Source organism: Vairimorpha ceranae, assembly GCF_000988165.1.
Source record: "Vairimorpha ceranae strain PA08 1199 chromosome Unknown NODE_98, whole genome shotgun sequence".
Taxonomy (NCBI): domain Eukaryota; kingdom Fungi; phylum Microsporidia; family Nosematidae; genus Vairimorpha; species Vairimorpha ceranae.
This window is the reverse complement of record NW_020169393.1, coordinates 309-12,899: the sequence shown is the minus strand read 5'-3', so window position 1 is coordinate 12,899 and position 12,591 is coordinate 309. Positions and strand designations below refer to the sequence as shown.

The 12,591-nt window shown below is 23.9% G+C and overlaps 4 protein-coding genes across 4 annotated transcripts; 1 reads left to right on the top strand and 3 right to left on the bottom strand.

Moving 5' to 3' along the window:
* Positions 1-132, top strand: AAJ76_9800012899 (hypothetical protein; the record flags this gene model as incomplete). The annotated part of the gene is made up of 1 exon (XM_024476694.1): positions 1-132. A coding segment is annotated over one exon (132 nt), but the record flags the coding sequence as incomplete, so codon positions are not given.
* A 1,466-nt stretch (positions 133-1,598) lies between these two features.
* AAJ76_9800011173 (hypothetical protein) lies at positions 1,599-1,727 on the bottom strand (the record flags this gene model as incomplete). Its single annotated transcript, XM_024476693.1, has 1 exon — positions 1,599-1,727. One exon carries the CDS (start codon positions 1,725-1,727, stop codon positions 1,599-1,601), a length of 129 nt encoding a protein of 42 aa, XP_024329960.1.
* Positions 1,728-2,248: 521 nt separating this feature from the next.
* On the bottom strand, positions 2,249-3,565 carry AAJ76_980009335 (hypothetical protein; the record flags this gene model as incomplete). The annotated part of the gene is made up of 1 exon (XM_024476696.1): positions 2,249-3,565. The coding sequence occupies one exon, from the start codon at positions 3,563-3,565 to the stop codon at positions 2,249-2,251; it is 1,317 nt and encodes a 438-aa protein (XP_024329959.1).
* A 3,425-nt stretch (positions 3,566-6,990) lies between these two features.
* On the bottom strand, positions 6,991-8,337 carry AAJ76_980004563 (hypothetical protein; the record flags this gene model as incomplete). Its single annotated transcript, XM_024476695.1, has 1 exon — positions 6,991-8,337. One exon carries the CDS (start codon positions 8,335-8,337, stop codon positions 6,991-6,993), a length of 1,347 nt encoding a protein of 448 aa, XP_024329958.1.
* Between the last annotated feature and the right edge of the window lie 4,254 nt (positions 8,338-12,591).

Genomic DNA, 12,591 nt, shown 5'->3' with positions numbered 1-12,591 from the left:
ACAGCAGTTTATAATGTTTTAGGAAATGATTACTATTGGCCGGATATTAAGGATCATATAAAAAAGAAGACTAGAAATTCTGAGACTAGCCAAAAATACAATAAGAAAACTAGAGGGTGGATGAAACTTTAAAGTACGACTAGATACTTGAAAAAAATTAAGTTTGATTTAATAGAGTTTAAAGAAGAAGAATACTTTATGCTGGTAATCGTTAATTATTTTACCAGAAGAATGTGAGATTGGCCATTAAGAAGCAAAAGCGCTCAGGGTAAAGTGGAATTTATAAAAGATTTATATAGATAAGGGAAAAAATCCGAGACAATAGTAACAGATAACGGTAAAGAATTTCAAAATGATCTACTAAGAAAATTGTATTGTAATTTAAATGATGTAGATTCATTGTAAAGTAAGCGTTGAATTCTACACAAGCGAGCGGTAAAGTTTAGAAGATTATTAGAACAATCAGAGAAAGTATATTAAAAAGCAATAAGAAAAGATTTATTGACAAATTAGCAGAATTTATAGAAAAGTATAATACAAGAAATTACATTGAAATTGGATGCGCATCATTAGAAGCAGTAAATGATAAATTATGAAAGGTAATAATATAGAATAGTTTTGAAGAGAATTATCCCAATGAATTTAAGAACCGTTTTCGCGAGAAACTTGAGAAAAATGGGTAGGTGAGAATTGCTAAAAGTGAAAATTTGCTTAAGTGTAGCAGGTATACTAAAGGAAGGGTTATAGACAAAAGGAAAATTGTTGAGACATATCCTGGAGATTAGTATATAGTAAGATTAAAGAATGAAAAACTGATGAAGAAAAGGCATTATGATCTGAAAGCTATAAGAAAAAGGTAGGGAGATATAAGCCTAATTGCTTGGTTCGGGATGTTATATATTGTTATAAAATTTAACCTCAATAACACGGGTTCTTACATACAGTATAATTAATTTTTTTAAATTTTTATCCTTAAATTTATTGATGAGACAAAAAGAAAAAGATCTAATAATTATAGCAGATGAAAACGAAATTTGACTTTATTGTTTGTATAGAATTTAATTAGAGATAAAAAGATCTGTAAGTTTGTTAATGTATGCTCCTCATGTCAAAATTCAAAATTTCTGATAAGTTTGAATTGAGATCGTGCTTTTATGGTTGTCATTACTATCGAACAATTATCTCTTTGCAGTTCAATTCTTGGCTTTTTTCTTTTAAAAATGAAATTAAAACAATACTAAAAGCAAATTTATACTATGTGTATGGTGATAACTATTCTAAAATTATTGAACATCCGGGTATTGAGAAAACTCCTAAAGGAGCTGTAAAAATTTTAATGAATGAATTGCTTTATTTTTCACTGAAAATCATATTAAACTAAAATTTGTTTATATTATTGGGCATATATAGATGAAATCAAGTTGAATTATGATGTTAATGGTCATAGAGGTAGAATCTTGTAATATGGGCTTAAAATGTAAATATAAGCAAGAAATGGAGTAATTAGAGCTTAAAGAAAGGCAATTTTTATTAGAATTAATCTTTAGAGAGCAGCTGCTGATGAAAATTTTTATTATTTATTAAATTATTAAAATTGTTTATTTTAACAGGGGACTGAGAGGACCTGATCCTGTAAAAATGCTTAATTTGGTGAGAAATATTATTCTATTAAGACCAAATCTTTTATAATTATTATTTATTTTTAAAACTTGTTTCTTTATTTTCATGTTAAATGTTATTAAATTATCGATAATTTATGACAAGTATAAGAATCTGACGTATTTGTAGAATATCAAACCCCCGTTTGTTAACAATTCTAAAAATTTTATATATAAGCCCCATTTTTCCTATGTAAAGTTATTTAGATTTTTAAAACTAATATTGTATGAAGTTTTATTTAGTTTATTCGCTACGCTGTTTGAAGTAAAAAATAAATTTAATTATTTTAGAAATATAAAAAAAAATAAATTTTTATTTTGGATAAATTCTAATACCGTAGAATTATATATTTTTAACTTTCGAATCTTTTTTACGTATAAATTGTAAAGATTGACACACGGGTTAAGCCCTTTGCGGTTTTTAATTACTAAGGAAAAGTTTTTGCATAAAGCATTATGCATGTTTTAGGCATCCAAAATATTATTTTATTGTAAATTTTACTACAAAACAAATAAATTATTAAAAAGAATAAATGCAGTGACCAACTATGTTATAAAATAATACTAAAAACATTTAAAAACGGTAATATTTATTCATTTTTTTTAAAATCATCCCTTAATTTTTTTAGTCTACCGTAAAATGAATTAAATCTTCTGTCAATATAAAATAGGAACCTCTTAACTTCATAAAAATCACAACCAGAAACCTTACAAAAAACGCTATCATCAACCTTATGTATATTTTTACAAATCAATTTAAAAATTAAAAGTTTTTGAGACACGCCTGTATACTTGCTAAATTGATAACATGCTAGATTTAATGAATTTAAAAAATCTTCCTTATTTTTCTTTTTTACCATATTAATTCTAATTGCACTTATCGTATCTAAAAAACTTGAAAGATTTCTCAGAGCAGATATTGATTTTTGTTTCAAGCTATCAGAAAGATTAGATATTTCAAGTTTCTTAATAAATTGCGGCATTCGATTTTTAAATTTAATTTTATAAAAATTTCTAAAACTCTTTTCAGATTGCTTGTATTTTTTATAAAGTGTAATCTCGTTATCTACAAAAATATCAGCAAAAAATGCCCTTCTCCGTTTGCTTTTATTATCGGATTTTTGTTCATTTTTAATGTTATCTGTTTTTGATTTTTTCTTTTTAACTTTTACGTTATTATTATTTTTGTTAGCATTAATGCTAGATTTACTATTTTCTGGTTCTTTAATTGATGAATAAATAACATTAGATAGTGTATCAATTTGTGCATTATCTGGTTTATTAATACAATTAGTCTTTTCGAGGTAATTTTGATGGTCTGATAAAACAATAACATTATCATTTGTCTGGAAAAAAGTATTATCTTTTGTATTAATATCTTGCCCCTGTAATAAACAATTTTGAGTTGAATGTAATGATAGATTAGTATTATTTTTGCAAAATTCATTTTTATTAAAATGTTCTGCTTTAGCTTTTCGGCTACCATTGCCATCTTCTAAATTTGTTATGTCATTAATCGATTTATTTATTGTACAAAATTGTTTGTTAAATTTATTAGTAATAAATTGATTACTTGTGCTACTTTTTGACGTTGAATTACTATCTGAAGTCGTTGACAACATTTTATCACTTAAATAATAATCAACATTCTTATATCCATTATCAAAACATTCGTCTATAAAATTTGTCAGATCATCTAATATATTAGAATTAGATTGGTTTTCAAAAAAAAATTCTTCTTCAGCTTTTGTCAGCTCATGATTCTTTTGTTTTATCTCTTCATTCACATATAATCCTTTATTCTCAAGTTCTTTTGTGTAGTAATCTGATTTATTTTCTAGATCTACAAATAAATCAAAATCTAATATTCCCATTGAACAAAAAATTGTCTGCAACCATAATAACATTTAACGGCTTAAAAAACTTTAAAAATTTATCATATTTATAATTAAAATATTTAGTTTTTTTTGCTATTTATGCAACACATTTTTTATTATGTCGTAGCCAACTATGAAAAAAAAGTTATATTTATAAAAAATATAAATTAAATTTTTATAAAAAATATAAATTAATTTTTTTAAAAAATTTTACATTATGAATAGAAAAATTTTACAGTGAAAAAACGATCACAAATTGTAAAAATTTTGATAAATAAACATATACTCTATAATAGTGATGATTACTGGTTCAGAACCATGCTTATTTTGATTGACAACGTTATACAAACTGAACTGTAATAAAGCTTTAATAAAAATTATATTGTTGTCATGAACAACTAGCACATGATCACATTCTTAATTTGTTTTTTTATGTCTATTCTGTTTACATAACCCTTTTTCTAAAAGAAATATTTCCTTTTCTATTTGAATCCTATACATTTAGTTTCAGCACCTTCATCTAGTAATTGTTTATTTATTTGTTTATTTATTTAAATCTATTTATAAATAAAAATACATTTTTAGCTGGAATGCTAAGGATGAAAGAATACGAAGCAATATGAACTCAGACAGACACAATTCAAATCAATAATTTTATGTTAAAAATTACAAAGCCTAACAAGCAAAAAATATTCAATTCTCAAAAGCATAATTCATTAATTTTTATTTTTTCTCTTTACCAGTTTATTTACTAGAGCTTGTATTATATCTTTCAATTAATTATCAACATTTAAGTTTTTTATAAACTCTTCATTTCAATACTAAAGCTTCTATATTCATCCCATTAGAAACTCTTAATTTAAATATTTTTATACTTAATATTTAATTGTGTATATTAATTCTGTTAGAATGTAGTATTCTTTGTCTTTTATAACTTTTATTTTTAAAAAAGTTAAAATTCAAGAATTTGTCTTTATGTATTATTTTATTTGTAAAACGCTTTTTAATTGTTTTGGTCATTATTTGCGAAAGTTTAGCTATTGTAAAAGAGTACATAGCATACCTTATGCATGTCTTATAAAAGGTGATTTACTATAAAATGTCCATGTGACGTTTACAAACTTAGTTGTAACTAATAATAATTTAATAAACCTGTTATATTCTATATAAAATATAAATCTATAATTTTATGAATTTGCTAAATATTATGTAAAGCTAGACAAGTTTGGGTCTAAATAATACTCAAAATATAATATTCAAGCAATTTTCATCAATTTATCCTAACCCTCTCAGAGTGGTTATCATTTATAACAAAGCAATTTTATAAACGTTGGCATGTCATTCGAAAAAGCTGTCAAATACTAGAAATATTAACAGTTTTACTTGACATTATTAGCAACAAAGGACTAATCTATTTGTATTTACAGTTGTCGAAATTCGTCTGCAGACATTTTATACAGTATTTGTTCTTTGTCATAGCATTAAAGAGTTTAGCCAAAACTTTTACAAACATGCTTGATTATGGGCACTTTGTACTGGTCAAAATTGAAATTAACAATATTTTGTTAATTTCTTAACTAAATTCTATAACTGTGATTTTTGAGGGTTGTGTGTTTTCAAAATTGTGTCGTAAAATAATACAAGCATAGAACTTACAAATATACGGCGTGTGTTATAGTTAAATCTTTTTATTCATATTTAAAGAACAATCTTTTGGATATATGGTTATAAATATTTTATGTGTTTTAGATCTTCGATTTATATTTCTTAGTTAAAATTTTATATGGTTAAAAAAATTCCTAATTTAGTTTTAACACAAATGCTATAAAAAATCTTTATATAATTATATTTTTTTTGTTGATAGGCTGGTTAAAACATAAAACGGATTGTTATATTAATTTTTTTAATTTTTTAACCATAAATTAATGAGAGAAACAGAATAAGATTTAATTTTTGCAGCAGATGAAAACAAAATTTTAACTGCATTTTTTGGTGAAAATTTAATTAAAGATGAGCAGATGTGTGAGCTTTGTTATAAAAATATGCGCCTCATGCAAAATTTTAAATTTCTGATAAGTTCGAATCAAGATCCTGCTTTTGCGGTTGTCAGCACTACCAGAGGACTATCTCTCTGCGATCCAATTTTTGGCTCTTCTCTTTTAAGCTGGTATTAAAACAATACTAAAAACAACCTATTACTACGCGTATGGTGATAATTATTTTAAAACCATTGAACATTCAGGCATTGAGAAAACTAATAAAGATGCTTAAAAATTATAACGAACGAATTGTAACATTTTTCATAAATAATCCTATAAATCTGAAATGTTCTTATATTTTTGGTCAGATAGATAAAACCAAGTTGAATTATAATGTTAATTATCATAGAGGCAAATCCGTACAAGCCTGTTGGTGTTTCTGCATCGTAGCTAATTATAAAACTACATCGGGTTATGTGCTATTGTAGAATCTAGATCTGCAGGCGTTCTTATTCCTATAATAAGTTCTATTGTTAAAGCCGGAAGTATTATACACACCGGGGAATGAAAAGCTTATAGAAGTTTATCTAACTTAGGTTATATGACTATTACACCATTTGTCATAAAAATAATTTTGTAGAGCTTATTTCTGGCGTTCATACTCAGCACAAAGAATCTTATGATAACAAGCTTAAGGTTTAAATATAAGCAAGAAAGAGATTAACTTAAGCTTAAGGAAAGAAGTTTTTTAATAGAATTTCTGTTTATATAGCGGCATACTACAGAAAAACTTTTTATCTTTTATAAAATTATTAAAATTGTTTTTTTTAACAGGGGGACTGAGAGAACCGGATTCTGTAAAGCTACTAAACTTGGTGTAAAAATAATACTCTATTAAGACCAAATCTTTTATAATTATTATTTATTATTTATATTAAAAGCCCTCTTCTTTGTTTTCACATTAAATGTAAAAAAATTTATCAATACTTTATGACAAGTATAAAAATCTAACGTATTTGTAGAATATCAAAACCCGTTTGTAAAAAATTCCAATGAATTTATATTTGTGTCCCTTTTTGCACTATAAAAGGTTGTATATTTTTTTAAAATTAATATTGTGTAAAGATTTATTTTATCTACTCGCTACGCTGCTAGAGGTAAAAAATAACACTTATTATTTTAAAAATATAAAAAAATGAATTTTTCATTACGGATAAATATTAATACCGCAGAATTATATATTTCCAGCTTTCGAATCTTTTTTACGTATAAATTGAAAAGATTGATACATGGCTTTAGCTTTTTACACGTTTTAATTACTTAAATATAATTAATTCTTACATGTATTATCGATATTTTAAATATAAAAAATATTTAATTATTTTTAATTTTACTACAAAAAAAATAAATTACTAAAAAGAATAGATGTAATGAGCAATTATGTTAATAAATAATACAAATAGCCTTTGAAAAATTTTAATGTTGATCATTTTTTTTAAAATCATCCCTTAATTTTTTTAGTCTACTATAAAATAAATTAAATCTTCTTTCAACAGAAAATATTAACCTGTTAACTTCATAAAAATTACAATAAGAATTAAAACAAAAACCGCTATCATAAACCCTATGTAAATTTTTACAAATAAATTTAAAAATTAAAAGTTTCTGAGATACGTCTGGATACCTGCTAAATTGATTAAATGCTAGATTTAATGAATTTAAAAAATCTTCCTTATTTTTAGTTTTCCACGTACTAATTCTAATTGCATTTATAGTATCTAAAAAACTTGAAAGATTTCTTAGAGCAAGAATTGATTCTTGTTTCAGGTCATCAGAAAGATATGATATTTCAAGTTTCTTAATATGTTGGGGCATTCGATTTTTAATTTTAAGTTTAAAAAACTCTCTAAAGTTCTTTTCAGATTTCTTGTATTTCTTATAAAGTTCGCGCGCGCTCGCTGTAAATTGACTTTTTAGAGTTGTTCTATTAGTCTTTATTTTTCTTTTAGATTTCAAAGCCTTTTCATTACCATTTATTTCAATATTAGATACTTTGTTGGTTTTTAATTTTTTCCTTTTATCTTTTACGTTTTTATCATTTCTGTAAGCATTATTAAAAGAAGAACTACTTTCGGGGTTATTAATCGTAGACGAAACACCAACATTAAATGAAGCATCTGTATGAACAGCACTTGGTAAATTTATACTATTATTCTCTAAATGGTAAGTTTGATAGTTTGATGAAATCAAATCATAATAATTTTTTTCTGAAAAAGTGTTACTTTCCGAATTAACATATTGCTCTTGTATTAAATTATTTTGATTTTTTTGTAATAGTAAATTAGTATCATCATTCAAAGATGTATTAATGTAAGAGTGTTCCGCTGTATCATTTTCATTACTGTTTGGAATTTTAAGACGTGCTGCGTCGTTTCTTGGTTCTTGTAACACACAACATTGGTTTTTACATACATTAGTAATAGATGTACTTCTTGTGCAACTGGATGGCACCAAACTGTTCTCTGCAGTGATTGATGACGAAAAATCAAACAAATCATAATCAACCTTTTTATAACTACTATTTAAACTTTCTTCTATGAAATCTGTACAATCTGTTAATAAATTATAACTAAATTGATTTTTATCTGCAAATTCATCTTCTATTTCAGTCGTTTCTTGGCTCTTTTGTTGCATCTCTTCATTTTCACATAATTCTTTATTCTCAAATGCTTTTAAGTAGTTTGATGAATTTTCTAGATCTACTAAAAAATTAAAATCTAATATTGGAGTTGAACAAAAAACTACCTGTAACCAAAATAACATTTAACGGCATAAATATTTTTAAAATTTATCTAAATTTACAAGTATAATAACATTTTGTATTAAATTAAGATATGATATAATGGACTCAATATGTCAAATCTAACTTTAATCAATAAATTAATTACCACAAAAAAAATTAATTAAACTAATTAAAAATTTGATAATGATAAAGAGAAAATTCTGAGTAAAATATTTTACAATGAAAGATATAATGGCATAAATGTGAAAAAAATAATTAATTAATTAAAATTAATTTCACAGAAATAGAATCTAGGTTGAAACGATGTTCGTTTTAGGTGTAACGTATTACAAACGCAGCTTTAAGAAAAATGCTTCTTAATAAAATTTATATTTTACTGATAACATAAATTCTTAATATTTTTTCCTTTAATTAATTGTGATAGATTAAAAATAATATTCTCAAGGCCGATTGTATTGTATGATAAATTAAAGGAGAAGGAATTTTTATTAAATAACTTTTCTTTTTACTCTGTAAAGAATAATGCACAATTCAGAAGATTAAAAAATATTTAAATATTTTATTGGAAGTACAATAACATGTTGATGTCTCGATATCAATATATGAAGAGATATTTGACTAAAATTAATATATATTTATTTTTTTAAATATTCCCATATTTTTCAATAACGACTCTTTTAACAATGTCGGAGACATCCGGAAAGGAATTAAATTTTAGGTAATATTCAGTTAGATTACCAAGGTTAAAAACCTTTTTATAAAAATGTTTATTTGATTCCATTTTTTTTCAATTTTTTCTTATTTATATTTTAGGTTTCAGATGTGTTACAAACATCTTTACTTAGACCAATAATACTTAAGATTTTCTAAATTATATGTTTTATAGAAAAATTATTGTTTACGATGAAACCAATAAATTTAATACGTTATGACTATCCATAACAAACAACAACATAGTTTTTTCTATTATAATTTTCTAAAACGCTACAATCTTGGTTTAATGTACAATTTTGATTCAAGACAAATATAAATAATTTTTATGTAGTAAAAAATGATTAAATAATATTTTTTTTTAAATTGATAGCATTTTTATACTTAAGTCTATTTAAGCCGATTTTTTATGATATATTTGTTATTATAAAAGATAATTTCGTGTTTTGTTGATGAGTGATAATACGACTTAGAATTATGTAACTTTTACTATTCTTCATCTTTGAAAACCTTCTAGGCAGTAATCGTTTAAATAGTTTTATAAAAAATTAAGCGAACAAATAAGAGAAACATAAGATTGACTAAAATGAATAGTTTGGTTATTTTAAAAAAGTAATATAAAGTCTTTCTTTTGTTTTTTTTTGAACAAACAAACTGTAATAATTAAACAAACAACGTACTTGTGTGTTTGATTATCACAGAGATAAATATAAGCAATAAAAAAATACGTAAAAATTTTTGTTCTACTATTAAAATGCAAAAGAATTTTTTGTTTTTTAATTAATGAATTTATTTAACATATATAATTTTAATAAATAATTATTTCTTGGAATATGTGTCAAATTTTTAAGGATAAAAAAAAAGTTTAATAACAAGCTTAATTACTAATAGTTGCAACAAATTGTCAATAATGCTTTACTATATTAATCTATCAAGTGAAAAGGAAATGAATTGTATGTGAGAAAAAATTAAAAAAACATAAATACTAGGTCTTTTTAAAAAATATTTAAAGAACGTATTTATCGTACTTAAAATTTTAAATAAATATTTAAAATTTAAAACTACTCATTGCAAAAAAATTTTATTATTTAAATATCGAATTATTGCGAGAAAAATCTTCATTAAATTACAAGCAAAATTTGAACACATTTTTTTTATTAATAATTGTTTTAAGTTGTATTTGGTATTAAATAAGAATATCTTTGACAAAGATTTATTAAGTTTTCATACTAAATACGTAAAAATTAAAACAATTTGATTTGTGCTAATATAATTTTCACTATTGTTAATTCTTATAAATTAAGCAGAAATCAATTCTAAAAGGAAGACATAAAAAGAAATATTATTGATTGCAATTTAGCTTTGTAAAAAATTTAAAATTGAAACATTTTTTAATCAGTAACTTACAACGTACTAGCAGACATTATTAGTAAATTATAAAAAAACAAATTGTAAATTATTATTTTGTAAAAAATATATATATGTTGTGCATTTTAATAGTTTTTATATTAAACGTCTTTAAAAAAAAATTAAATTATTAATTTAGATTTTTAGGCGTTCTGCAAATAAATGAGACCTGTCCTAAATTAAACTCTAATGAGCTTAGGAATTTATCATCGCTGTCCCCTTTTCCTTGGTTTTAGAATAACTTATATTTTTATTTAATAATTTATTATGGTTTTTATTTATAAAAGGCATGGTTTAAAATTCAAAATTATCTTTATAGTAAATTTTTTAAGTAAAATTAAAATTTAATTGTAATACCACAGTTTTATTTTTCATTTAGAAAATTAAGACTCTATCAGGATTCACTAGGCTTAGAGATGCAAACCTCTCTTTACCACCATCTACTAGATCAATATCTCCTAAAAAACATTTAAAAATTTCTTTTTAATTTTTGTTTGTAATTTAAATATATTCCTGCTAAGATTTTAATTTCTTAGTTATTTTAACAATTTCTTTTCATTTAACCTTCTAAAAACAAGAGTTAAGTTTTTTAAAAAAACCGTAACCTTTTTTTTTATTATGAATAGCACTTCAATTATGCTTTTTTGTACGCATTTTCAATTATTTTACAAATCCCGAAATTAACGCTTAATGTTAAAATATTGAATAAAAGCTAAAATTCTTAATCACAGTGAACATTTCTTACAAGTCATTAAATTTATATATAAATAATTTTGACAACCTGAGTTTAAACTAAAAAAAGTTAAATGTTTTTCAAAAAAACGCATTAAAAAAATTCATATTTAGTTTTTGATTATATCTAGCATGTCTTATTTAATTTCCAAATTTTAATTTTTTAAATATTTTTTACCCCCTTTAAATTAAAAATAGATTTTGCTTTTATAATGAATCTTAGTTATTGATATGGGTTTGAATCCTAGGGATGGGAATTTGTTGTGTAACAATAACTCGGCGTTGATACAATAATTGTGACGTAGCCATACTGGTAAAAGGTCTCTAGTATGTTGTCAATAGTTTTTTTTATCAATAGTTTTATTTAAATTGCGCTACCGTTCTTCTGTTTGGCTGGATTTTTTGTAATTCATTGTTCTCTAAGCTCTTTTTATTATATATAGGGGTACTTTTTATATTTATAGCTCTAATTGTTAGTCAACAAACAAAAACTAATTAAATATACAAATAACAAATTAAAATATAAACATTGATTACCAATTATGATACAAACAATCCTAATAATGTTGAATATACATATTAAGATTGCTAGTTAGTCTTTTTATTTGTTTGTTTGTCTTGTGGGATACCACAAATTAATATAAGAATATTTGTCAGTTAAGTTCTAACGTAATATTCTCTGTAGGTGTAGATTAAGAATTGTAAGTGTCTTAAAAGATGTAGATAAAAGCAGAGCATCTTTTGTTAGGCACAGCAAGTGCAGTAGCTGTGGAAGTATTTGTTGGTCCTATTTGGAGACCTATAGTAAGAAATTATACCTGAATTGCCCGGGAAGGGCGTAGCAGGTCAGTAAAGCTCTTTTAGTTCGTGTGAGATGGTGAGAGTTAGTCATGCTCATTTTACTCATACTGCCTTTGCACGTACAAGTTTAGTGAAACGTTGGTCTAGTAGCGTACTACTAGTTGTCGGCCCCTATAATATTCTTACAGAAATTTAAAATATCTTCCTACTAAGCGAGGCTTTTGAAGTATGCAAGCGTTGATAATACGCTTTTGTTAGATAAAGGAACAGGGTGTTTTTAGAGAAGGAGATTAGGCAATAAAAAATAAACAAAAGGCACAAAATATTAAGCTGTAGATTTAATAATTATTAATAAATTTGATGTTTGTGTAATTTGGAAAAAAATGTGTGTGCTTTAAAAAATAATCTGACAAATTGACACCTTTTTAATAAGAATTTATCAATAAACAGTAAAATTATTATATTATTATATCACATTTTCTAATTTGATCATAAATGCTTAATTAATAGTAAATTTAAATTTTTACTTTTATTAAATATAGTTTATTAGTCATTCATTAAAACTAAAAAATTTTTGTTTTGCTTAAATTTATTAAAAACTCTTAAATACTTTTGCTTATCAA